Source organism: Moschus berezovskii, chromosome 14, assembly GCF_049115385.1.
Source record: "Moschus berezovskii isolate FMDL1 chromosome 14, NW_MosBer_1.0, whole genome shotgun sequence".
Lineage (NCBI taxonomy): Eukaryota > Metazoa > Chordata > Mammalia > Artiodactyla > Moschidae > Moschus > Moschus berezovskii.
In genome coordinates this window covers 80,220,328-80,243,622 of record NC_142473.1, presented here as the reverse complement: position 1 = coordinate 80,243,622, position 23,295 = coordinate 80,220,328, and the positions used below count along the sequence as shown (strand labels likewise).

Genomic DNA, 23,295 nt, shown 5'->3' with positions numbered 1-23,295 from the left:
AGAGGGTGGAGGAAGGACAGGCTGGGACGCTGCCGAGGAAAAAGGCTGATGCACCTGGTGGTCAAGGAACCTGCCTGAGGTCGCAGACCAGAAAGCCAAGGAGCCAGGACAAGAGCCCTGTGCACGCCCCAGCCCTTCAGGCTGGCACAATTTGTGATGGAACCACCACCAACCAAACAATGGGGCCCAAGTTCTCATCCCAACTCTGTTTAATTTGTCCTATGACTGTAGTAAGTTATTTAGTCCCTCAGCGACTTTTCTATTAAATGAGAAGAAAGTTTCCTACCTGCTGGAGATTAAATAAAATGACAGATTTGAAAGTTTCTGAAAGCACTGAACGGGCCGTGACTCTACAGAAGAAAGGAACAGGGGCTTCCACGTTACAGATGAGGACAGCTCTCATTCAGCCCCCGCTGTCACAGGGGCCCTGAGGCTGCTGCTGACCAGATTCACCCAGGCACTCCTGCCCACCGCTCCACAGCACTGAGAAACCCTCCTCTGCAGACCCAGTCATCAACTGCGTGGGTCACTTGTCTTATCTTTCTCATCAGTTGCTGCCAGCAGGGTACTTAACCTCCACAGCTCAGGGACACCTGTTCTCTCATTTGCTAGTAACAATCCCGTGAGGCAGCACTTGTCACCTCCTTTTGAAAATGAGGAACTAAGGCTAAGAAGCGTTATGTGACTGCTGGGTCACAGAGGTGGTAGGAGACAGGGCTGGAGGGACTGACTCCAGTCTTTTCCACTCCCTCTAACAACTATCTTCTTTCTCAATTCCTAATGCCCTCGTGTTCTCTGTGAGGACTATTTCACAAACTTATACCCTCTTGAGGCCTCCAATTCCATACTTACCCACCCGTCTTCAGCAGATGACCTTCTTTCCTCATGATAAGGAAACGGAAGCCATCAACTTTTAGCCACCAGATCTACAGACTCGCCTGCCCCCCACCCCCCGTGACGCTGCCGAGGCTGAGGCCTCCACCTGGCTCTGGGGCCCTCCTCCTCCTCCTCACACACCCCATCTCTCCCTCTCTCCTGTGTCCGCTCTAAGAACACCGGGGAGATGGTCCTGGTTCTTTGCAAACAAAACAAAACAAAAATAACACCTCCCAGTCACCCTGCAGACTTCCCCCGCACCTCTTTCCTCCCTTCTCAGCCAGCCTCACTCTTTTCCCTCGAACCCACCTCCACTCCCCTTCACCACCCCACCAGAGCCTCCAGGACATCCACGCCGCTGAATCCTGTGGGCGTTTTCTGTCCTTTCGTTTCTGGACCTCCCAGCCACTTCCCTCTGCTGCCCGCATCCCGTCTCCGTACGCACCACTCCGCTGACTCCCGGTCGCCTCTCACGGTTGGCTATTCACGCTTCACCAGCCCCACCGCACCTCCCAACCCCTTCAGTGGCGGTGCCCGAGGACTCTGTCCCAAGTCCTCTGCTCCACTGTGCCCCAGCTGAGTTCATCCTGTCCCGTGGATCCTCTAAGGCTATTTCCTTGCAGACAATCACCACGGCTCTAGCTTGCGCCCTGACTGCGACCTAAACTCCCAAATCACCCCATCCAACTCCCTGCCAGAGATCTCCACTGGACTGACTTTCAGGCCTCAAGGGTAGCGGGCTCTTTTCTTTAAACTGCCCTTCCACTGGCACGCCTTACCTCAGAAAGCGCATTGTCATCCACCTCGCTGCCCAAGCCAAAAGCCTGGCTGTCACCTTTACCTGCCCCCCCTCAGCAGGTCACGTCAGTCCTACTGTCCAAGGATTTCTCCACTCGGTCCTTTTCTTTCCATCCCCTATTGCCATCGACCTGGTTCAGGCGGAGACTATCTGTACTGGACAACTGTGACAGCCTCCCACCTGCCTCTCTGCGTCAGTTCTTGTCCCCTCTAACCCACTGTCCACACCAGGAGCAGGATGCTTCTTTCAAATGCCTCTCCCTGAGGGCACCTCCTGCACCAGGCTTCCCGGTGTTCTCAGGCTACAGTTCCAAACCCTACACAAGGCTCACAAGCGCCCTGCAGTCTGCGGGGGGCCCATGTTTCTAGCTTCCTCCCTTCCGCTCTTCCTGAAGCATCATGCTCTTGCTAGCCTTTGCACATGCAGCTCCCTTTCCTCGGTTAATTTTGACTATTCCTTTAGGCCTCAGCCTCAAAGCCACCTTCCCGGCAGGTGATTCTCAGGTATTGGTTAAGTACCTCTAACGGACACAAGATGTATCTGCCTGCTCATATCCTTGCCCACCATTCTTTGAAAATCTTTTTAAGTGAAACATAGATACAAGAGCACACCGATGGGTGGCTTACTGAATTATTCCAAGGCAAATGCCTCTGCAACCACCACCAAAGTTCAAGAATCAGTACCTTGCCGGCCACCCCAGAAGCCCACCTATGTGCTCTGCCGGTCAGGTCCCTTCCCTGCTCCATCACTGACCACATGCCCAACTTTGTTAATAATCAGGTCCCAGCATTTAAAAATGTTTATATTTTTCTGCTTTTTCAAAGCACATTTGGAAGGGAGGGCTTTACCTTTTCAGTTATTCCTTGCATTTTTAAGTGTTGTCTATTCTTTTTTTCATCCAAATGTACATCTGTAGGCACATTTTATTTAGTCTTGGTCATGTAAAACAGTTCGACGTGTTATTTATTTTATTCTATGCATTTCCTGCTGTTTCCTTCTTTTCCTTTTAGATTTCTTATAAAAGAACTCAAGATCTTTGACTTGCACTAATTCCCACAACCTGGATTTCCCTATGTTCTTACGGGTGCAGTTCAACACATTCCTCTGGCCTGTGTGTTGCTTGCAAACTGGTGGCTGGTACCAGAGACTGGCTTGGATTCAGGTTTCCTGTCTTTGCCAAGACTACAGGGGGAACATGCCTGACGGTCAGTATCCTTGGTGTTAGCAGTCATTAGTGAATCACTAGGGGCTGCAAGATTCCCTTGTTCCTTTTTCATTTAATAACTGGGACACTTTTGTGGAGAGATGCTTGGCCTCAGCTACTACTGGGTAACCCACTGGTAAAGATCCTACTGTTTGGCCCCCTCTTTCTGGTAACAGTGCTTAATGTCCTTGTGGTGGCCCAAGCCTTCCCTAATCTCAGTTCAAGTGGGTAAAGCAGAGCTAAGCCCACCGTGGACTCTGGGCGTGGGCTCACTCCCAGATTCAAGTCTGACCAGGGAAGGGGGCACCCCCTTCCCTGGGCATAGTGACAGTCAGGGACAGTCACATGACCCAAGTCAGACCAATGAAAACACTTCTTGGGCCTTTTTCTGAAGCTTTTGGAATCTTTCTCAGGTAGCACTAAGCACACTGAAAATAAGCCTCTGGTGCCCAGCCTGGCCACCACTCAAGGAAAGCCTGCCTGAGAATGAAATAATACACAGGAAGGCAGCACTGAGACGGAGAATGCACTCCAAGTAGCAGTAGCTGGACACCTGGATCCAGCTGTGCCTGAAGGCTACCTCCTGGGACTCTTGGTTATATGAGTTAAGAAAAATTCCTTTTTCGAAAGCCATCTTGCAAACGAGAACCGATTAATATAGTCAATCCTCTTGCTTGTTCGCTTTCATAACCCTCTGAACCACTCCTTTCCTCACCCTAAACGTACTTTACTTCCTTGCTTCATGTCTATCATCTCTGTAGACTATGTTTTAGACTGTATGTCTGTCGTGTTGGGCAGGCTTTCTAGTAGCTAGACCGTCCTGACATAAGAAAATGCTCACTTCAGATTTGGAGAAGTGAAGTTAAAATAAACCTCCTGAAATGGTTTCAGCTCCTGTCCATCAGGCACCCTGTCTTCTCCCAGATATGTAAAATGCAGTATTCCCCAAGACCATCTTTGCATCTAAAGGGCCCTGACATGGGCTCCCCTTCTGCCCCCTTGGCCCAGACTTTGTCTCCGGACTGACCACAAGGATCTCTGCGTAAAGGTGACATGGACAAAGACGGTTGGTTCCCTCAAAGATCATGGACATCAATGTTCATCCTTTTAAATGGCTGGGGCTTGCTTTTGGCCCTGTCTGATGGTGAGATCCAAATGGGGACCTCAAGGCTGCTGGGCCCTGGGGAAGGACTAGGCCTATGACCTGCCTTCACTGCTGGCAACGCACCTCCTGGGCTGGGGAGCATTCTTTCCAAGTGGGCTGTCTTAGCCTCCTTCTTGCACTGTTATCACATGGCTGCTGGGCCAAATGCCCAGTACCTGAGCAGGAATAGAACACGTCGTGATTCTAGGGACCTAGTCTATAAACCAGCTGCAGGGAGGCAGGAAATAGGAGTGACTGTTCTTAAGAACAGTCCCTGCTTCTCTAATCCCGGGGTGGTGGTGGAGGGGACATTGTAAGGGACTCCTCTGGGGCCTCAGCCTCTTTCTTCCTCTGAGCAATTCCTGCTTCACTGGGGGGTGGGCCATTCGTTCTCTGTGCTGAGCAAACGGAAACCAGTGCCTTGGAGGAGACCCAGCCAAAGGGGGGCAGGGGGTGGGGAACACGTAAACACAAAATAATATTATATACTTTACTACCAGACATCCTCTTAGTAAGAGAGTATCTGACCTCTTACCCACTGACCTCTTAGTAAGGGGACACACAGATGGAAAAAAAGCAATCTAGCCCAGGTTTCAGAACCAAATCTCACTCTGCTACATAGTAACTGTGTGACCTCAGGCAAGTTACTTAACCACTGAAGTCTTGATTTCCTCATTGGTAAAATGGAGAGCTTAATACCTACCTTGTAGAGCAGATGGAAGAATGAAAGGAGTAGCACAAGCAGGTGCTAGACTTAGAAATGCTCAGCCCCATGACCAGCCCATGGTATAAGCACTCACTGATGGGAGCTGCTCTTATTGCTGTTATTGACATGAAGATTTTTTTTCAACCAGCTTGAGTTAAGAGGCACTCAGGGACATGAACCTGGCTCCACCTCCCTGGCTGCATGGGGGTGTCAGCATCGGGAGCCCTGTGTCTCAGAGTTGGGGCCATACCTTCCGTTCCAGGTGCTTATCCAGGCGGGCCAGCGCTTCCGTCTCTCCTCCCCGCCAGACCGCTGGGCCGAGCTCTTCAGTGGGGAATCCTACAGAGGAGCAGCAGGCCACAGGACTGGGGGTCAGGTCAGTCTGGTGATGGCTCAGCAAGTCCTCACATGCTGCTCTGTACTCTGAGCTCTGTGCGAACTGAACTATGGTGTTCGTGGTGCTAACGGGACTAAAGCAAAGTGAAGCCACTCAGTCATGTCCGACTCTTTGCGACCCCATGGACTGTAGCCTACCTCCTTCCATGGGATTTTCCAGGCAAGAGTACTGGAGTGGGTTGCCATTTCCTTCTCCAGAGGACCTTCCCAACCCAGGGATCAAACCTGGGTCTCCTGCAGTGTAGGCAGACGCTTTACCGTCTGAGCCACCAGGTAAGTCGCTGAGATGATCCTGAATGTCTCCTCAGTGACGTTTTCTAAGTCACACAGGCTCTCTTCCACTGTGGCCTCTTCTTTCCTTCCCCTTGCCTCCCTCATCTCAGCCGTGTCTCATTAGAGGCAGGTGAGAGCAATCCTATACGGCCGGCCGGCCCTGGCAGGCTAGCTGGCTAAAGCTGCAGTTTTCGGGTGAGAAAGGCTAACTTTGTTCAGCTCGAAGAAAAATGTGTGATAGGGGAGGAAAGGGAGAGAAGCTGACATAGCCCCTTTCATCAGAGGCAATACCAGTTATGTCGGTATTAAGAAGCCCACTGATGCCAACACCAGGCTATGCCTGTATCGTCTGAGAGGTAAAAGTACAAAGTTAGTCATGAGCTAGAAACAGAAGCTGAACATGTGAATATGAACTGGAAAAAAGACAGGAAGGATTGGTGCAAAATTATCAGGGGTAGGTAACTGTGGCAGTTACTTCCATTTTCACCTCTGTATTTTCTAAAGTGTCCACAGTAACATACATCACTTTGATGAAAAAGAAAAAAAAAATAGAAAGCTTTTTTTTTTTTTTAACGAAAAAGGAGGGGACAGTCTGAGGGGCTGGGGCAGGAGTACGCACCCAACTCCTCCAGGGATGGCACGCCGTAGGTCTCATCGTGGTTCTCCTGGATCTCGGCCCGGCAGCCCTCCATCTGCTGGCTGGTCACGGAGCCTATGGGCTTCCTGGGCAGCTCCATGCGGCTGATGATGGCCTGAAAGCGCTTGTAGGTAAGGGGCGGCTTCTGCCCATTCAGCTCAATGATCCTGGGAATCCCAAAGACACCTGCCGTCACTCACGAGGCATTCCGTCTCAGGTCCCTGCCCACCCAGAAAAGAGCCCAGACTTCCTCATCCGCTCTGGGTCTCACCCCTAGGGGGAAAGGAGGGTTGGTAAGGAAGGCTATGTCTCCATGTTACCGAGAGGGAAATGAAGCCCAGATTGCTGGAGCAGGTGCCTCGGGTAATGGAGCAAGTCAGGCCAAAGCTGGGGCTCAATCCCAGGTTCCCCGGCGCCGGTGTGGAGCCGCCTAAACAGAGCCTGACCACATCCCTCATCACAGGGGAGTCCCCGCCGGCCTTCGCGGGCCTTGGCCTGCCTGTCCGAGCCACAGGGCGCCCTGCGGACTGTCTCCACCCCAGCGTAAGCCTCCAGGAAGCTCTTTGATAAGAGCTGCAAACGTGTCCCTTGGTTGGCAATTCATTCCCTCCTTGGGCCTAGTTACTAGAACAGAGAGATGGGGAACAGCCTATCCCTTCCTAAATCGGAGGCTCGGGGTTCATAGTCACAACTCAGCCTTAAAGGGTTTTTTGCAGTTTACAAAGTATTTTTTCATGAACCCGGGAAACACAGCTGCACTCAGGTAAGAAGAAAAGCTACAGGAGAGTTTAGAGGCAAATTGAGGCTGTTTATGTAAGGATGAATTGGGATGGGCTGGAGCCAGACTCCCGGGGCTCCTGTTGGCCAAGCAGCAGCTGACAGCAAGCGGGACTTGCCGGGCGAGTTCATTTCTCAGTTCCTCTCTCCTCCCCTCCATTAGCGGAGGCAGAAGGTTGGCTGCTGCCCCGGCAGTACCTCCCACCTCCTCCTCCGGCACGTGGTAGGAGGAGGCGTTCCACTCCCAGCGCCTCCAGCTCACATGCAGAGCTGTGTGACCTGGCCTTCCAGCAGCCACCACTAGTCTAGGGGAGGCGGGTGGGGAGCCACGGGCGGCAGCAGCCGAAGAGGGACATCTTTGGCAGGGGAGGAAGGGGAAGAGGGGGTTTCCTCCTGGCCTCTCTGAAAGCACAGGGCCCCGCAGTGATCTCTCGAGCCTCCAGGGCAACACCTAAATGTGAGGCCTGGAAACCCAAGAGCCAGGGGAGCCCAGGGAACGCAGCTGGGGAACAGAGGCTGTGCCTATGAGAGCAGAGATCTACTGGGAGGGGCCACAGACAGGGCCCCACTGAGGTCAGAGGGCAGTTTCTGAGCAGCAGGATGAAAGTAGGAGTATGTGGGGTGGGTAGGCCTGGAGCGTGTTAGGAGCAGATCTAGGAAGATCCTGCTTGCGTCTCTTGGGCCTAATAAGCCTCTTTGCACCCAAACCGGGTAAGCTCTTTGAGCTGTTCTATGGGTCCCCACTCTGACCTGTTCTCCCCCGGCTCCAAGAAAATGCCATGCCCCATGTGCCAGGGGGCCCTACTGCTGAACCTGAGTTCCGCTCAGTAGGAGCCCAAACCACCAACTCCCGCAACGGGCAAGCTGAGCCATGGGACTCGTCTCTTACTTGTCCAGGTCGTAGAGAGTATGCGAGTTCTCGGTGACCACCTCCACACCAGCTTCCTTGGCCATCTTCATGATGGCTGCGTCCCGTTCCTTCCCAAAGGGTTCAGAGTCATACTCAAAGGTCAGGCGGGTCACCCCCCATTCCTGTGGGGGGAGAGAATCTGTAATGTTCACCACTGCTAGGGAGAAGTAAGCTGGGCGGGCACTCAGCTCCCTGCCGAGAGGAAACTGAGCACATCAGGAGACCTGTCAGAACAAACTGGGTACAACAACCTGAACCAGAAAGCCAACCGTCTGAGGGACACGAGGTTTGAGGAGGGCAGGCCCCTGAGGAGAGGTCAACAGCCCGCAACAGTGGAACCCAAGGCTAGCGGTCCCTGTGGGATCAGGAGAGAGGCAGGCAGCTCTGCGCGCTGGCAGTGTCCTTGTGGTAGAAGAAGGCAGCAGGAGGCTATAAATGCATGCTCCAGGGGGAGCCCCCTGTTCCAGAAAGAGGCTCAGGATCACCACCTCCCGCCTGCTTGGCAGCCTTTCCCAGAGCTCCTCGGGGCCCTGCAAACTTCTGGCCTAGTTTTCTTGCCAGACTGTGCTACAGGAAGTGTCTTCACGGTTTCCATGGCAACATTCCTGAGGTCAGTAGCAAACAGAGCTAGTAGGCTCCAGCTCTCAGACAGCTGGGAAAGGAGAAGCAGCCCTTGGCCCAGAGGTCAGAGAAATCAGAGCAGAGGGGCCACATGTTTTAAAAGAAGCGAATTCTTTTCCAAGTCTTTAGTCATGTCTGGTAGAAATTTCTGTATTTCCTAGCAAACCTGGGAGAAAGTGGCCCAGTGAAAGGTTGTACCCTTTCTGGAACCCACAGAAAGCCCTAGAGCATGCAACTAGCAGGAGGAAACCACACTCTAACCAAAGTCTCTGGTCATGGTCCCTTAAAACTCTGAACACTTGGGGCAAATGTCCTGGCCACGCACACGCCAGTCCAGTCTTGACTCAGCTCTGCTAGGTGTGGGTCCCGGGCAGAGTTGCTTCTCTCTCGTCCAAGGCTAAGGTTAGCACTAAACATTTATTGGGCGCTTACCATGAGCCAAGAACCATGCTTAGCAGTTCATAATAGGTTACAAGGTTAAAGCCTCACAACCCTATGAATAATAATAAAAGTGTTATTATTAGATGACACCTTCTCTAAGAAGCCTCCTTAACCCTCTTCAGAAAGATTCTCCTGCACCTGCCCACTTCCCATCACAGAAGTTACCACATGGCAGGGAAGCCGCCCACTACTTGCCGGTTTCCTCCATTAGAGTGTGAGTACTCGGGGCAGAGAGCGTGTTGTCTCATTCTTTATCATCCGAGGACCTGGTATGGGGCCGTGCACATAGTAGAAGCTTAATAAGATACAGAGAATGGACGCTCTGTCTGTATCTCTGGGCTTTTAGTGGGCTGGCCTCGGAGATGCCAAGAGGTGGGGGCAATGCGGCGGGGGAAGACAGGCCCGTGTGTTTAATGGTACGGTGGTCACGAACACAACTCCGGGCTCAGAGCCTGGGCTCAGGTCTCAGACTGCTGCTCTGAGCTTCGCAGGCATGGGCAAGCTATTGCTTCCCCATCTGCAGAACAGGGAGAGCAGCACCTACCTCTGAGGGCAGCAGCAAGGAGTACAGGGATTCATGTACGTAGAGCACGTACTGAGAACAGCGCTTGACTCACAGTCAGCCCTCAGTGAATGCTGGCTCTTACCAGCACTGTGTGATTTGCGCCTGTGTGTGTGTGGGGGGGGGGAGGTGAAGTGAATGCTGAAGTATTTACTCAGCTGCCTGCCTTGACAGTTTTTCCTCTTGTCTTTCCCCCCAGGAAGAATAGGAAAGGAAGTGGGGTGCAGAGAGGCACAGAAACAGTTGCGTGCTGAAGTCCTAGAGCCCTCTGTTCACGAGCACTTCTGCCTCCATGGGGGTCTGAAAAACTGTGTATCATAAAGGGTTTGGCGGGGAACTGGGCTGGCCACCCGATACAGCAACCAGAGGCCTATGTGGTACTGAAATGAAGATTCTGTCAATCATTTACGGAGGAAGTAGGGACACTCCCTTAAAGAGGCTGATTTTTTTTTTTCCCAATAAGAGGAGCAAAGCAAGAGGGGAAACGCCCCTAGATAAACAGGAAACCTCACCCTCAAACTCCTGGCACAAGAAGAGCCCTAACAAATCTTGCTGGCTTGAACCAAGAAAATATTTTAGGAAGCCAGGGATATCTGGGGTGAAATAAGTTGCCACATCCCATGTCTGAACTGAGCTGGGAACTTTCCAACAAGACACCAGATTCCCCAATGTTTTACTTAACACAGTTTCCATTCTGTGGGCAGCTGACCAGCTTCATTTGCTCCCAACTTCCCAAGCAGCAGTGGTCAGCCCATCCCTGACTGTTTCCATTTCCTCGGTCAGAACATCGTCTCATTTAGTCCGTGGGGAAACCTAGGAGCAGACTCCCACTGTTTTGTTCTGGACTCTACGCACTTACCTTGAATAGCCTTGGGAACACGTCAGCCGGCTGTCCCCGGACCACAAAGAGGCGGGAGTTCAGTTTCCTTAAGCTTCTGTCCAAATCTTCCAGAGACTGAAGTAGGAACCTGCAGAAGCCATGGAGTCCTTGTTGGTGGTAACATAACAAAGAGTCATTCTTTCCTAACAAAGCGGGGAGAACCTTGTTTATGCCAAACAAGTAGCATAGTTCTCCTGGGTTCTTGCCCAGGTGTGATGTGGTAGGGGGTCAGGGCCGCCTCCATTGAATCCTGCCTTTGCCATTACTCGCTGTGTGACTTTAGGTAATTACTTAACCTCTTTAGCTTCTTCCCCCCTAATCTGTGATACAGAGTTGGTGTTAGTACCCATCTCATAGAATTGTTAAGGAAAGAAAGCCAAATAATGCAAGAGCAACATTTAGTACAGACTCTGGAACAGAAAACCTGCGGAAAGTGTGGGCTGCTCCTACTCGTGCTGTTCCTCGGGGATCAGAGGCAAGTCACTTGCTCCCTCTTGGCCTCTGGCCCTGGGTGTAAGTATCCGCCCATCACTAGGGGGCTGTGAGGACCACAGGGAGACGAGATGGGGGAGCACCTGGGAAACAAGGGCCGTCCTGTGGTCTGCAGGCAGAGGTCCCATCAGCACAGGAACAAGACAGCAGTTGCCTGGAAGCTCTCACCCACCCTGGTCCGACAGACTCCCTGTCTTCCTACATTCATGCTCTGGTCTGCGTGGGTGTCTCCTGCCACAGCCCCACAGCCTGGGCTGGGTCCCCAGGGTTTCATTTGGCAGGTAGCCCCTTCTCCAGGCCTCTCCAGGGCTCTGGCCATCAAGTTCTTGTCTCAAGAGGGAGAAGGTATCTGTCTGGAGGATTCCCTCCCATGCTTCCATGAGTGTGGGGGACTCCAGAAACACAAGACACCTGACCTGAGGGCTGGATCAACGTGGGACAGGGACAGGAAATGAACATTGCCTGAGAGCTTTCAGGGTCTGTTTACTTTACAGGACCACAAAAGGAGAAAAGGAAAGATATACTCATTTGAATGCAGAGTTCCAAAGAACAGCAAGGAGAGATAAGAAAGCCTTCCTCAGAGATCAGTGCAGACATAGAGGAAAACAATAGAATAGGAAAGATCTCTTTCAAGAAAATTAGAGATACCAAGGGAACATTTCATGCAAAGATGGGCTCAATAAAGGACAGAAAAGGTATGGACCTAGCAGAAGCAGAAGATATTAAGAAGAGGTGGCAAGAATACACAGAAGAACTGTACAAAAAAGATCTTCACAACCCAGATAATCACGATGGTATGATCACTCACCTACAGCCAGACATCCTGGAATGTGAAATCAAGTGAGCCTTAGGAAGCATCACTACGAACAAAGCTAGTGGAGGTGATGGAATTCCAGTTGAGCTATTTCAAATCTAAAAGATGCTGCTATGAAAGTATTGTACTCAATATGCCAGCAAATCTGGAAAACTCAGCAGTGGCCACAGGACTGGAAAAGGTCAGTTTTCATTCCAATTCCAAAGAAAGGCAATGCCAAAGAATGCTCAAACTACCAAACAATTGCACTCATCTCACACGCTAGCAAAGTAATGCTCAAAATATTCCAAGCCAGGCTTCAGCAATACGTGAACCATGAACTTCCAGATGTTCAAGTTGGTTTTAGAAAAGGCGGAGGAACCAGAGATCAAATTGCCAATATCCACTGGATCATCGAAAAAGCAAGAGAGTTCCAGAAAAACATCTACTTCTGCTTTATTGACTATGCCAAAGCCTTTGTGTGGATCACAATAAACTGTGGAAAATTCTGAAAAAAATGGGAATACCAGATCACCTGACCTGCCTCTTGAGAAACTTGTATGCAGGTCAGGAAGCAACAGTTAGAACTGGACATGAAACAACAGACTAGTTCCAGATGGGGAAAGGAGTACATCAAGGCTGTATATTGTCACCCTGCTTATTTAACTTATGTGTAGAGTACATCATGAGCAATACTGGGCTGGAAGAAGCACAAGCTAGATTCAAGAGAAATATCAATAACCTCAGATATGCAAATGATACCACCCATGGCAGAAAGTGAAGAAGACTAAAGAGCCTCTTGATGAAAGTGAAAGAGGAGAGTGAAAAAGTTGGCTTAAAGCTCAGCATTCAGAAAACTAAGGTCACGGCATCTGGTCCCATCACTTCATGGCAAACAGATGGGGAAACTAGAAATGGTGACAGACTTTACTTTTTTGGGCTCCAAATTCACTGCAGCCATGAAATTAAAAGACACTCAGTCCTTGGAAGGAAAGTTATGACCAACCTAGACAGTGTATTAAAAAGCAAAGACATTACTTTGCCAAAAAAGGTCCGTCTAGTCAAGGCTATGGTTTTTCCAGTACTTACGTATGGATGTGAGAGTTGGACTATAAAGAAAGCTGAGTGGTGAAGAATTGATGCTTTTGAAATGTGGTGTTGGAGAAGGCTCTTGAGAGTCCCTTGGACTGCAAGGAGATCCAACCAGTCCATCCTAAAGGAAATCAGTCCTGAATATTCATTGGAAGGACTGATGTTGAAGCTGAAATTCCAATACTTTGGCCACCTGATACAAAGAACTGACTCACTGGAAAAGACCCTGATGCTGGGAAAGATTGAAGGTGGGAAGAGAAGGGGACGACAGAGGATGAGATGGTTGGATGGCATCACCGACTCAATGGACATGAGTTCAAGTAAACTCTGGGAGTTGGTGATGGACAGGGAGGCCTGGCATGCTGCAGTCCACGGGGTCACAAAGAGTCGGACATGACTGAGCGGCTGAACTGAATAGCTAGGCATGATCACCTCTCTGAGAAATTCATCACTACTTTTTTTTGGTGGTGGGGGGAGCGCACACCACAGGGCATATGGGATCTTACTTCTCCGAGCAGGGATCGAACCTGCCTCTCCTGCATTGGAGGCGTGGAGTCTTAACTGCTGGACCATCAGGTAAGTCCCCATCAATACATTTTATGGCATCTGTTTTATTTTCAAATTAACATTTTAAATAGATCAACTATTCATGTGGCTCAAAATTCAAGTTACAAAAGGGTACACAGTAAAAAAGTTTCCTTCTCCTGCATCCCCCTGGGAATTTCATCCTCCTCTCTAGAGACACTAATGTTATCAGTGCTATTATATGCCTGGGAAGCTTTTTAAGTGAGTTTTCTTTTAAATTCTCTCAACACATTTTGAAGGAAAATACTACCCTTGTTTTATCGATGAGGAAAATGAGCTACAGAGAGGATAATAAATTTGCTGACAATCTCAGTTACTGGGGACAGGTTCCTAACCCACACTCTTGGTCACTCAAACCATGTTTTCTTCCTTAAGTCTTCCAGTGGCACATTAGACACTGCTCCAGGGGCTGAGATTCTTGCAAGCTCTCATGTGTAATGACGAACACACACCCAACTCCAGGTGATTCACTGACCTTCTGCTCTTCCGCAGGAAAGAAGCCCTGGCAGGTGACCTTGGTTTATAGCCACCTCCTGCTATCTACCCTGGGGTCTCCCAACCAGCCCCGTCAACAATGGGAGTCACTAGAGTTTACTTTGAGCACAATGAAATCCAGGGACTCCTCCGCAGCACAGCACGGTCCCCTGACTGTGGGAGCCTTACCGAAGCATCGACTGTTCCCAGGCTGCCAACTAGAACAAGGCCCCCCTGCCGCCTCTGATATGTCATATCGCCTCAACGATATGACACTCTCAGGCGGTGAATGCCACAGATCCACATTCCGGCACGAGCTGAGTCCTGGGCTCAGCCCAAAGCATCGTGCTAGCTGATGAGCAGGCAGGGACTCTCCGAGGGGTTGCGATGGGAGGCCGAGAGGCTGAATGCTGGTCTCCACAAAGCCAGAGCTCCGCCTCTGTGAATTTCTATTTTTGAGCACTGACACCCTTAGAAAAGGAAAGCTGAGACAGTGACGCACTGCACTTGCGGTGGCCTCCTCTCAGGAGGAAAACGCGAGATTGCTTCTATGCCACCTGCACCCTGCCAGGCAGGATGCCTAGGGATAACTGGCAGCCTAGGCTCCACAATCTCTAGATAGAGGGTCCTCCATCTGCGGCTCCCAGAAATGTGCCTGCCTTGCACTTGGGGGCCCACACCCTTCACAGTCCACTAGGCTGCACAGGACGCTGAAGCTACAAACAGGACTGGCATGCACATGACAGCGAGGTTCCAGCTGCCTTCTGTAGACCTTCCTTCTAGACCTCATGTATTAACTTGGCTGTGAGGGGTCTTAGACGCTGCCCGATCTTCACTGCACCATCATTTGTTTCAGCGCACGGACCCTCTGGTTGTGGTGTGTGGCTCCAGAGAGAGCAAGCTCAGTGTTGCAGTCCCCGGACTTAGTTGCTCCATGGCACGTGGGATCTTAGTTCCCCAACCAGGGATTGACCTACAGTGTGTCCTTTGCACTGCAAGGTGGATTTTTAACCACTGGACCACCAGGGAAGACCCTAGACCTCATTGATCAAAAGGAGAGATTCCTTGCAGCACCTCTAAAGTACAGATGACCCAGTGAGAACCCTTTTCTTTTTTGACAAGAGAAGTCTATAGCCAAGGCGGGCAGCAGAAGGCAGGACTGTGAACTTAGCAACCAAATGATAGTAACAGTAACAGCAGCAACTAACATTTCATGAGCATTTACAATGAACCAGGTACTATTCTCCCTGGAGGAGGAAATGGCAACCACTCCAGTATTCTTGCCTGGAGAATTCCATGGACAGAGGAGCCTGGTGGGGTACAGTCCATGGAGTTGCAAAGAGTCAGACAGGACTGACCACGCATGCACAGGTACTATTCTACTTGCTTTACATACATCACCTCATTTAATTCTCATTTTACAGTTGAGGAAAACTGAGGCACAGAGAGACAAAGTATTTTGTGTAACATCATTCGCCTAACGAACAGCCAGAATTCAAACCTGGACAGTGTGGCTTGGTGTCTGCATTCGGAACCACCAGGCTCCACTGCCTCTCAACCAGTACTCACCCCCTGAGCACAGAGACCAGCACTTTGCCACCAAATCCTTGTTCCTCGAGGGGGATCAAAACAGCTATGAGTTACCCAGAAGCTTGCCAAAATGCAGGACCTCAGGGTCTCTCCCAGACCTCCAGAAACAGAATCTGCATTTGTAGCAGGCTCCCCTGGCGATTCCTTTGCACATGAACGTTTCAGAAGCACTGTCCCAGAAAACAGAACTTGACTTCTAGCTTCTATTGATAAGTTGCCTGCCTTGGCCTCTAGTTTGTTTTCACTAAAGTTCCTCTCTTTGAGATCCTGGTTTTGGCCCTCTAGAAATGCTGTTACTTCCAACTCCCCCAATCCCCAGTCAAGCCCTGCAGGGCTTCTCCAGAAAGGGAGGTCTCACAATGACCTCCAGGAGCCCCAGCCTCCAAGCAGACAGAGAAACTGCAGCCACTGCTAGGGCACCACTGGAGAGGCCTGCCAGGAAGGAATGTGGAGCTGCGCTGCTGCTGGGCAAACGTGCCCTGGCGCCGGCGGGCACATTCTTTCACCAGAGAGAACCTTGGGCCTTTGTGTTCCCCTAGAGCCCTCCTCTCCATGTGGCCAGTTTCTCTTTACTCCAGTGAGGGATGACTCCAGAGAAAACTGGCCTGGGCACTGGAGATGGCAGTGTTTGGGCAGCAGGTCACCCTTGGCAGCTCGCAGCTGAGCTCACATGGCCGAAATTCAGAGCACACAGTCCTGTGTGAGCGGCTCAAGCTCACTGTTTGGATCAGACAACATGTGCAGCTCAGCTGCATTATATAAGTGCTCTGCAGTCAGAAGCACAAGTGGAGGAAACCAACTTGGGATTTCCAAAAATACTAAAAGGACAGTAATTCAGGGACTCCGTGGAGCTAGCCTTTTAAAACAAGACAGGCAAATCTTTAGGCAAGGACTTCTCCAGAGAGCAGATTCTGTGTTGAGAAATATTTTTGTTTATTTGTTATTAATAAGAGAAAGGAAAATGATAGTGAACTCTTTTGGGGGGGTCCAGATCGCTCTTCACCAAGTTTCTCTGCTTCAAGCCAAGGTTATTTAACTGTAATGGTGATATTGTTGGCTGGCCCAAACCGGCTGCACATGGCATTATTAGAAATTAACTTCTGCTAAGGGCTTCCCAGGTGATGCAGTGGTAAAGAAGCTGCCTGCCAATGCAGGAGACACAAGAGACGTGGGTTCGATCCCTGGGTCTGGAAGGTACCCTGGAGTAGTAAATGGCAACCCACTCTAGTATTCTTGCCTGGAAAATTCCATGGACGGAGGAGCCTGGCAGTTGACGATTCATGGGGCTGCAAAGAGTTGGATATGACTGAGTGAGCGCGTACACACACACACACACACACACCATTTCTCCTGGAGAGTGGGACGAACTGAGAGAGCAGCAGTGACATATAGACACTGCCATGTGTAAACCAGCTCGTGAGAAGCTGCCGCATATAACACAGGGAGACCAGCCTGGTGCTCTGTGATGACCTAGAGGGGTGGGGTGGGAGTGGGGTGCGAGAGAGGCTCAGGAGGGCAGGGATGTATGTACACATATAGCTGATTCACGCTGTTGTACAGCAGAAGCTAACACAACATTGTAAAGCCATTATACTCCAATTAGAAGAAAAGAAATTAAGAGTGCTTAGACCAAATGGAAAAGGATAACCCAAACCCACAGACCATAGCAGGGATGGATCTCTATTTATCACTTGGATAAAGATATATTTATTCTATCCTGACTTCAAAAAGAAAGATGAAGATCAAAGTTTTCACGCCTTTGGGGCAGATGGAAACATTTTCTCAGCAGTAGAACAATAAAAATGACTCTGCTGGGTACAGAGAAACTCAAATTTCCCTGCCAGCAGACCACAGTTCTCAATCTCCTTCTTGCTGACCAAGCTCCAGGGAAGAATCACCCAACATGGACAGTGCATGCGTGTTTAGCTCCCAGCAGTGGGAAGAGAGACACATTTGTTCTTACCAGGCATCCCGGGTCACCTCATTTATTAATTGAGCAATTTCAGCTGATATTTTATTTCTGCCAACTCCTTCTGTCCCCAAAGTTCCTGACGGCAGGTGCAGCACGGAGCCAAGGAGAAACTGACAGGAATGAAGGGTGAGGTGAATGAACCGTCGCCCAACACCCATCTCAGGTGCAGCAGGGAGAAAAGGGCGATAGAAAAAGAAACAATGCAGGGGCCTGTGTGGAGTACCCTTTTGAAAATCTAGAAGCAGCTCACCACCCCTCTTTTTTTTTGATTCACACTGCAGTACGTCCTTCCAGATGCAGTAAATTTGGGACAGGTAGGGCTGGGGAAAGTGGAACAGGGCTTTGCTAACTAGTACTTGACAAAAAAAAGTCCTGAGGTTCAAATGCTACAATGAGCCACAAACTTCCCACTGCCAACACGGCAAGGCGTGCTCTAGCCCTTCTCCTGAGCTAATAAATCTACACATTCTTGGCTGCCTTTCTCTGTCCATTTTTACTCTTAGAAAGTGTCCTTCAAGGTTATTTTAATCTGATTTATCTGCTGAAGAATGCAGTGTGGGAGTCAGTGTAGCAAGTGCAGGAGGATAACAGAGATACAGACTGTGCCCCCTGACCTCTGGCAAAAGGCCTGGAGCCCACTCTTCCGAGGGAGGTTTCTCAGAAGCAGCAACTGAAGTATTTGCAGAGCTAGAATGTTCTGCCGCGGCACAGTTCTCCCAGGTCACTTCCAGATCCAGAAACAGCCACCGGAAGACTACACATGTTGTAGTTATGCAGAGGTATGTCCGGCTCTATCACTCCCCCAATACCCAACAAAATGCACAAAACCACCTGCAGTTCTGCCTTCACTCTGAACCTGGGAGCAAAGAGTATGGTGGGGGTGGTATGAATGCCTCTATGTCCAAACCCAAAAGCAATGATCATATTCCATCTATTTTGGGTGATTTCACCTCTCGTCTGATGCCAAAACAAATAGCACTTCTTGCCAATGAGCTGCAACACGTATCCCAAGTTGTCAGGCTGGGGTTCTCTGGTCCAGTGCTTCTCTGGTTTTGCTGTACCTGTCAGCTTTAAAGACCCTAGTGCCCAGGTCATAACCCAGAACAGTGAAATAGAATTGGGAAAGAAGAGGACCCAGGCATCTTTCAAAGATCCTTAAGTGATTCCTGTGTGCCACAAGGTTAAGAACCACTGCTCTAGTATGTCCCCCAGTTTTATTTATTACATGGCATCAATTCTACTAAACGAAGGCTGGTAACTTGTCTTGTGCCATGAAAACATAGGCTCCAGGCGCTCTGCAAACCACATCTGCGGTTCACTGTGGTGTCCCTAGCAGCAGTGCCTGGCAGATATTAGGCACTCATTAAATAATTGCTCAATTAACTTCCGCATTCTTGCATGGCCTCTGACTTCAGGATTTGACCCGAGCATCTGAGCTGCCACATTCCGTTTCTCTCTCACAAGTTCAAAAGCACAATCACAAAAGGGTGACCCACAAAAATCCATTGAACGCCTAGTTTCTATCGCATCTGAGTTTAACCAGCAACAGAGTTTTTATCATTGATCTGTGACCTCCACCACCACAAAAGAGCAGGCAGTCCTATGCAGTGTCCCCCAAACCTAACAAAAGAAGAAACTCCTTCGTGACAACACAACCAGCAAGCAGTCTGGATTCTATTTACTCTGCTCTGACTGGCAGGCTGCCACTGGGAGAGGGGCAGAGTCTGAGACTTAGTCCATGCTAGGAATGGCAGGTCATTTGAGGGTGTTTGTCAACCCCAACCTCCTATCTATAGAAACTGGAGCAGAGGCAGAGCAATACAGCAGCTGAAAACTGTGTGGGCAGGCTCTCCACAGGACTGTTTTTAGTGGTTCTCTCAATATAAGTGGGGCAGGAGGGGCACTGAATAGACCCACTGCTGGGGGCACTCACTCTCCTAGCAGGGCACACACCTTGGAAAGGAAAGAATGGTGGAGAGCCAGCGTATCCTGGGAATAACTCTGCCCCTTGTGCAACAAGGCCACAAGCAAATATCCTCCAGAACAATGCAAACAAACCAGAGGACTACTGCAGGGAGTGTTGCAGACAGATGGGAACACAGTGTCTCAGAACCCCTTTGTTTCAAACCCTGCTTAAAGAGAAAACACATCCACTGCCTATCTGTTCATCTTTTCCCATGATCCTGTCCACTCCATCTCCTGGGAGTCAACAAAGAGGGGCCTTCGATATCATAGCTTTCCTGCTCCCTAATTTCAGCACATGAGTTGATAAAAGTCTAATCCACAATCACTCAACCACGCTTTAAAATCAATCTTGAGAGAAGAAGAGGAAGGAAGGGACATCTTTGGTTCCTTTTTTTTTTTTTTTCCTGGCAAGTCCATAGCTTCTGAGGGAATTCTCCAAAGTGGGTTAAGCACTGTTCTCTGCTCTCTAGCTCAGGACAAAGTGTCTCTAACTGAACATGCCCTTGAGGTCTTCATCTATAATGGAGGGGAGCCTGGCACTTTGCCTTATCTGATGCTAAGCCAGAGTCTCTAGACATCTCCCAGAGACAGGATGATCTTGGTGGGGGGAAGGCAGGATGGATGAAAAAAAACGGATTCAAAAACCCCAGAGGCTAAAGATGACCTTCAGGAGTTGGGCAATGCGCTCTTTACTTGAAGAACGCAGGCATATGCTGCGCTGTCAGTTCAGGAACCCGTCCCTGCCCTCACACCACAACAGCCCCTGTCGTCTCCCCCACCCTCACCCCGCCGCAGGTCACCCCTAGGCAGGAGTCCCTGTTCTGCCACTCACTGGCTGCAAGTCCTCGGGCAGGTCAGCTTTCTCTAGGACTCAAGAGTCTCATCCGTACAACGGGGATCGTGATCTGTCCCACAGGACCGTCGTGAAAACCACTCAAAGAGGGCAGCGCACAGTGCGGGCCCGCGGTGTCAGAGGCTAGCCCTTCTGAGGCTAACCCTCCCACCCCGGGACGTTGCTACCGGGACTCGCGGCTCCCCGGTCCCGGCTTCTCCCCTCCGGGGACTCGGCTCCGTCGCCCTGCTGCACCGCCTAAGGTCGGGGTCTTTCGGCAGAGGCGACTGGGGCCAGAGCCTCCGCTTCCGAGGGTGGGTGCCCCAGAGGCCAGGCCGCGTGCCCCGGGCCCACCATCCGCGCCCCGGCCCCGGGGCCCCCCTCACCTCCATCGGTTGATCCCGACTGAGGAGGAGGCCGCGAACCAAGGGTCGAGGACGTAAACGCAACGCACGCAGTGCGCCCCGCGCACGGCCGCCAGCAGCGCCGGGTTGTCATGGAGCCGCAGCCCCTTGCGGAACCAGTGCACCGAGGAGGTGCCGTCCCCACGGGCCGCGGGCGCCTGGGCCGCAGCCGCCGAGGCCGCCGCCGCCGCCGCCGCCATCGCCGCCCCGACTGCGGGGCTGCCACCGCCCCGCCCCCGGAGGCGCCGCGGGCCGGCCCGGCCCGCCCAGGGACCTATGACGTCGCGGCGCCTCCCTGGGGCCCCGCCCCGCGGCCCGAGCGCCTCTGCCATTGGCTGAGCGCCTCCCGCCGGGCGATTGGCTCCGAGGCGCCGGTCTGTCCCCGCCCCCTCACGTTCCCGCCGTGTGTGGGCTCTCCCGAGGGGAGCCGCGGCGCCGGGCGGGCTGACGCGGAGTGGCGCTTCCCGAGGAGGTCTGCGCGTGGCCGGGGTCTGGAGGGACAGTGGATCCCACGTGTCTTGCTTGAAGCTGTGCGGGCTGGCGGGGTTGCTGTGACTCCAAAAAGTGACTAACAGGACGAACAAATGGCTGCACTACGTCATCATCGTCATCGATAGCATCGTCACCTACCTCGCTCTATACATGCTTGCAGCGTTTTACTCCAGCCACTATTTATTGAGTGCATCTTTGAAGCCAAGCAGCATGCTAATCCCCTTACACTGACGCGTGGAGAGGTGCCCTGCTGTGCAGCAGTGGATGGGTTGGGAGTAGGGACCGGAAATGTGGAGGATGTGCTTTGAGATAGTCATTATGCCGTCAGATGAATTTTTTCTTTTTGTTCTGTGTTTAGTAGACTCCGTGGTACCTCTGTATGCAAAGCACTGAACTGAAGTCTGTGAGATTGACACTCCCCAGTCCTCCCCAGGGGAGCCAAGTGGAGCCCTCTTCTGGGAGTTATCAAAGTGAAGAATCTGTCTCAATTTGGCCCTAGGTGTGCCTGTGCTCAGAACGCTTCCTGAACCTGGGAATGAGAAATGGAGGAGTTTAGCAATAAAGTCAGCAAATTAGCAGCGTTGCTTGGAACAACTCTGTAAACCACAGTGTCATTGCAATCCTAGGCGCTCTCATTGTCAGGGCTTTGTACAAACTGTTCCCTCAAACCTGGATCACATACCACACCCCTCTTTCTAACTCCAGTTTGTCCTGTCTCACTGCTCAGTGTGACTTCACCAGGGCTTCCCAGGTGACTTGGTAATAAAGAATCCACTTGGCAATGCAGAAGACATGGGTTCAATATCTGGTCTGGGAAGATCCCCTGGAGAAGGAAATGGCAACCCACTCCAGTATTCTTGCTGGGGAAATCCCTAGACGGAGGAGCCTGGTAGGCTACAGTCATGCGGTTGCAGAGTCAGACGCGCCTTAGCGACTGAACATCAACAAAACAACACTGCTCAGTGTGGAGGTTGTTTGCTGTCCATGTAGACAGCACATCTCACTCTGTGCTTTTTATCACTGACCTTACACATGGTATTGGAATTTCTTATCTGTCTGCCTCATTAGATTATAATCTCCTGGAGGGCAAGGACTGTGGCTCATCTACAGCTATGTTTCCAGGATCTAGCTCAGTGCTTGGCACTTAATGCTCAAGGGTTATCTGAGTAAAAGTTGGACAAGAACTAGAATCTTAGGTTTCCAGGAACATTAATGGTCTATCCCAGTCCTGACCCTGTTGTTATTTTTTAATCTTCTCTCCACAGTCTTTCTGAATGATGAGATGCCACCTCTTGTTACATAAAAAAAAAAATATTTATATATAATATTTAAATTGAGACATAGTTGAGCAGTACTTTTCTTTTGAGGCTTTGTGTTCCGTCTTCTAGCCCCTTTTGTCTCCACGAGGAATGGAACAGACAGTGGAAGCAGATTGTTCTTTCCTATAGCCTCAAAGATGGGTATTTGCTTTTTCTCCTCTGAACTCCCATGATGCTTTCTGCATAGAGCATGAGCTCTATGAGGGCGGGGACTGCATTTGTCTTGCTCACCAGCGTATTCCCAACACTTAGTTTGGTACCTGACGTGCAGTGGGTGCTCATAAATGCCTGCTGAGGGGCTGGGTGATCGTCATTTATCTCTCTCTTTTTCTTTCTTTTTTAGTTGACATGTCTTGCAAGTTTATTTTAATCTATAGGTTCCTCTTTGCTCTCTGTCTTTCCTTTTGGCAGTTTATTTGTTGAGAAAATAGGGTCATTTTCCCTGTAGAGAGCGTACATTCTGGGTTGTTCTCATTGGCTGCATAGAATCATTTAACATACCAGTCTCTAATCCTGTACTTCCTGTCAATTGGAATTCAGGATTTTTTTTTTTCAGACAAGGATAGCTTATAAATGAACTTTCCCTGGGAAGCAGGCAGAAGATATCAACTTGTTCCTCATTTTGTGATTTTAAGATTGAGCACTGTTTTCCAGTGCCATGGCTCTTTCTATCCTATAGGTTATTATGAAAGGCAGTGTGGTTAAACCCATGGTTTTACACATTTGGAATGACTGTGTTCAAATTCTGATTCTGCTTTTGCTCTGTGTGACCTTAGGCAAACAAGTTGACCTCTCTGTTTCCCACTTTCTTACTGCTGTTGCTGCTACTAAGTCGCTTCAGTCGTGTCTGACTCTGTGTGACCCCATAGATGGCAGCCCACCAGGCTCCCCCGTCCCTGGGATTCTCCAGGCAAGAATACTGGCGTGGGTTGCCATTTCCTTCTCCAATGCATGAAAGTGAAAACTGAAAGTGAAGTCGCTCAGTCGTGTCTGACTCTTCATGACCCCGTGGACTGCAGCCTACCAGGCTCCTCTGTCCATGGGATTCTCCAGGCAAGA

At 50.6% G+C, this 23,295-nt stretch overlaps 1 protein-coding gene across 4 annotated transcripts in view; it reads right to left on the bottom strand.

The window, feature by feature from the left end:
• The window catches only part of CRY2 (cryptochrome circadian regulator 2), a 49,409-nt gene extending 28,652 nt beyond the window's left edge, over positions 1 to 20,757 (bottom strand). For all 4 annotated transcript variants that reach the window (XM_088843281.1, XM_088843279.1, XM_088843280.1 and 1 more), the window contains exons 1-5: positions 20,408 to 20,757; positions 10,206 to 10,314; positions 7,702 to 7,844; positions 6,018 to 6,202; positions 4,980 to 5,068 (exon numbers count right to left, since the gene is read on the bottom strand). In XM_088843281.1, coding sequence (XP_088699407.1) covers positions 4,980 to 5,068; positions 6,018 to 6,202; positions 7,702 to 7,844; positions 10,206 to 10,314; positions 20,408 to 20,757 — 876 coding nt within the window. The remainder of the gene's footprint in view (positions 1 to 4,979; positions 5,069 to 6,017; positions 6,203 to 7,701; positions 7,845 to 10,205; positions 10,315 to 20,407) is intronic.
• Between the last annotated feature and the right edge of the window lie 2,538 nt (positions 20,758 to 23,295).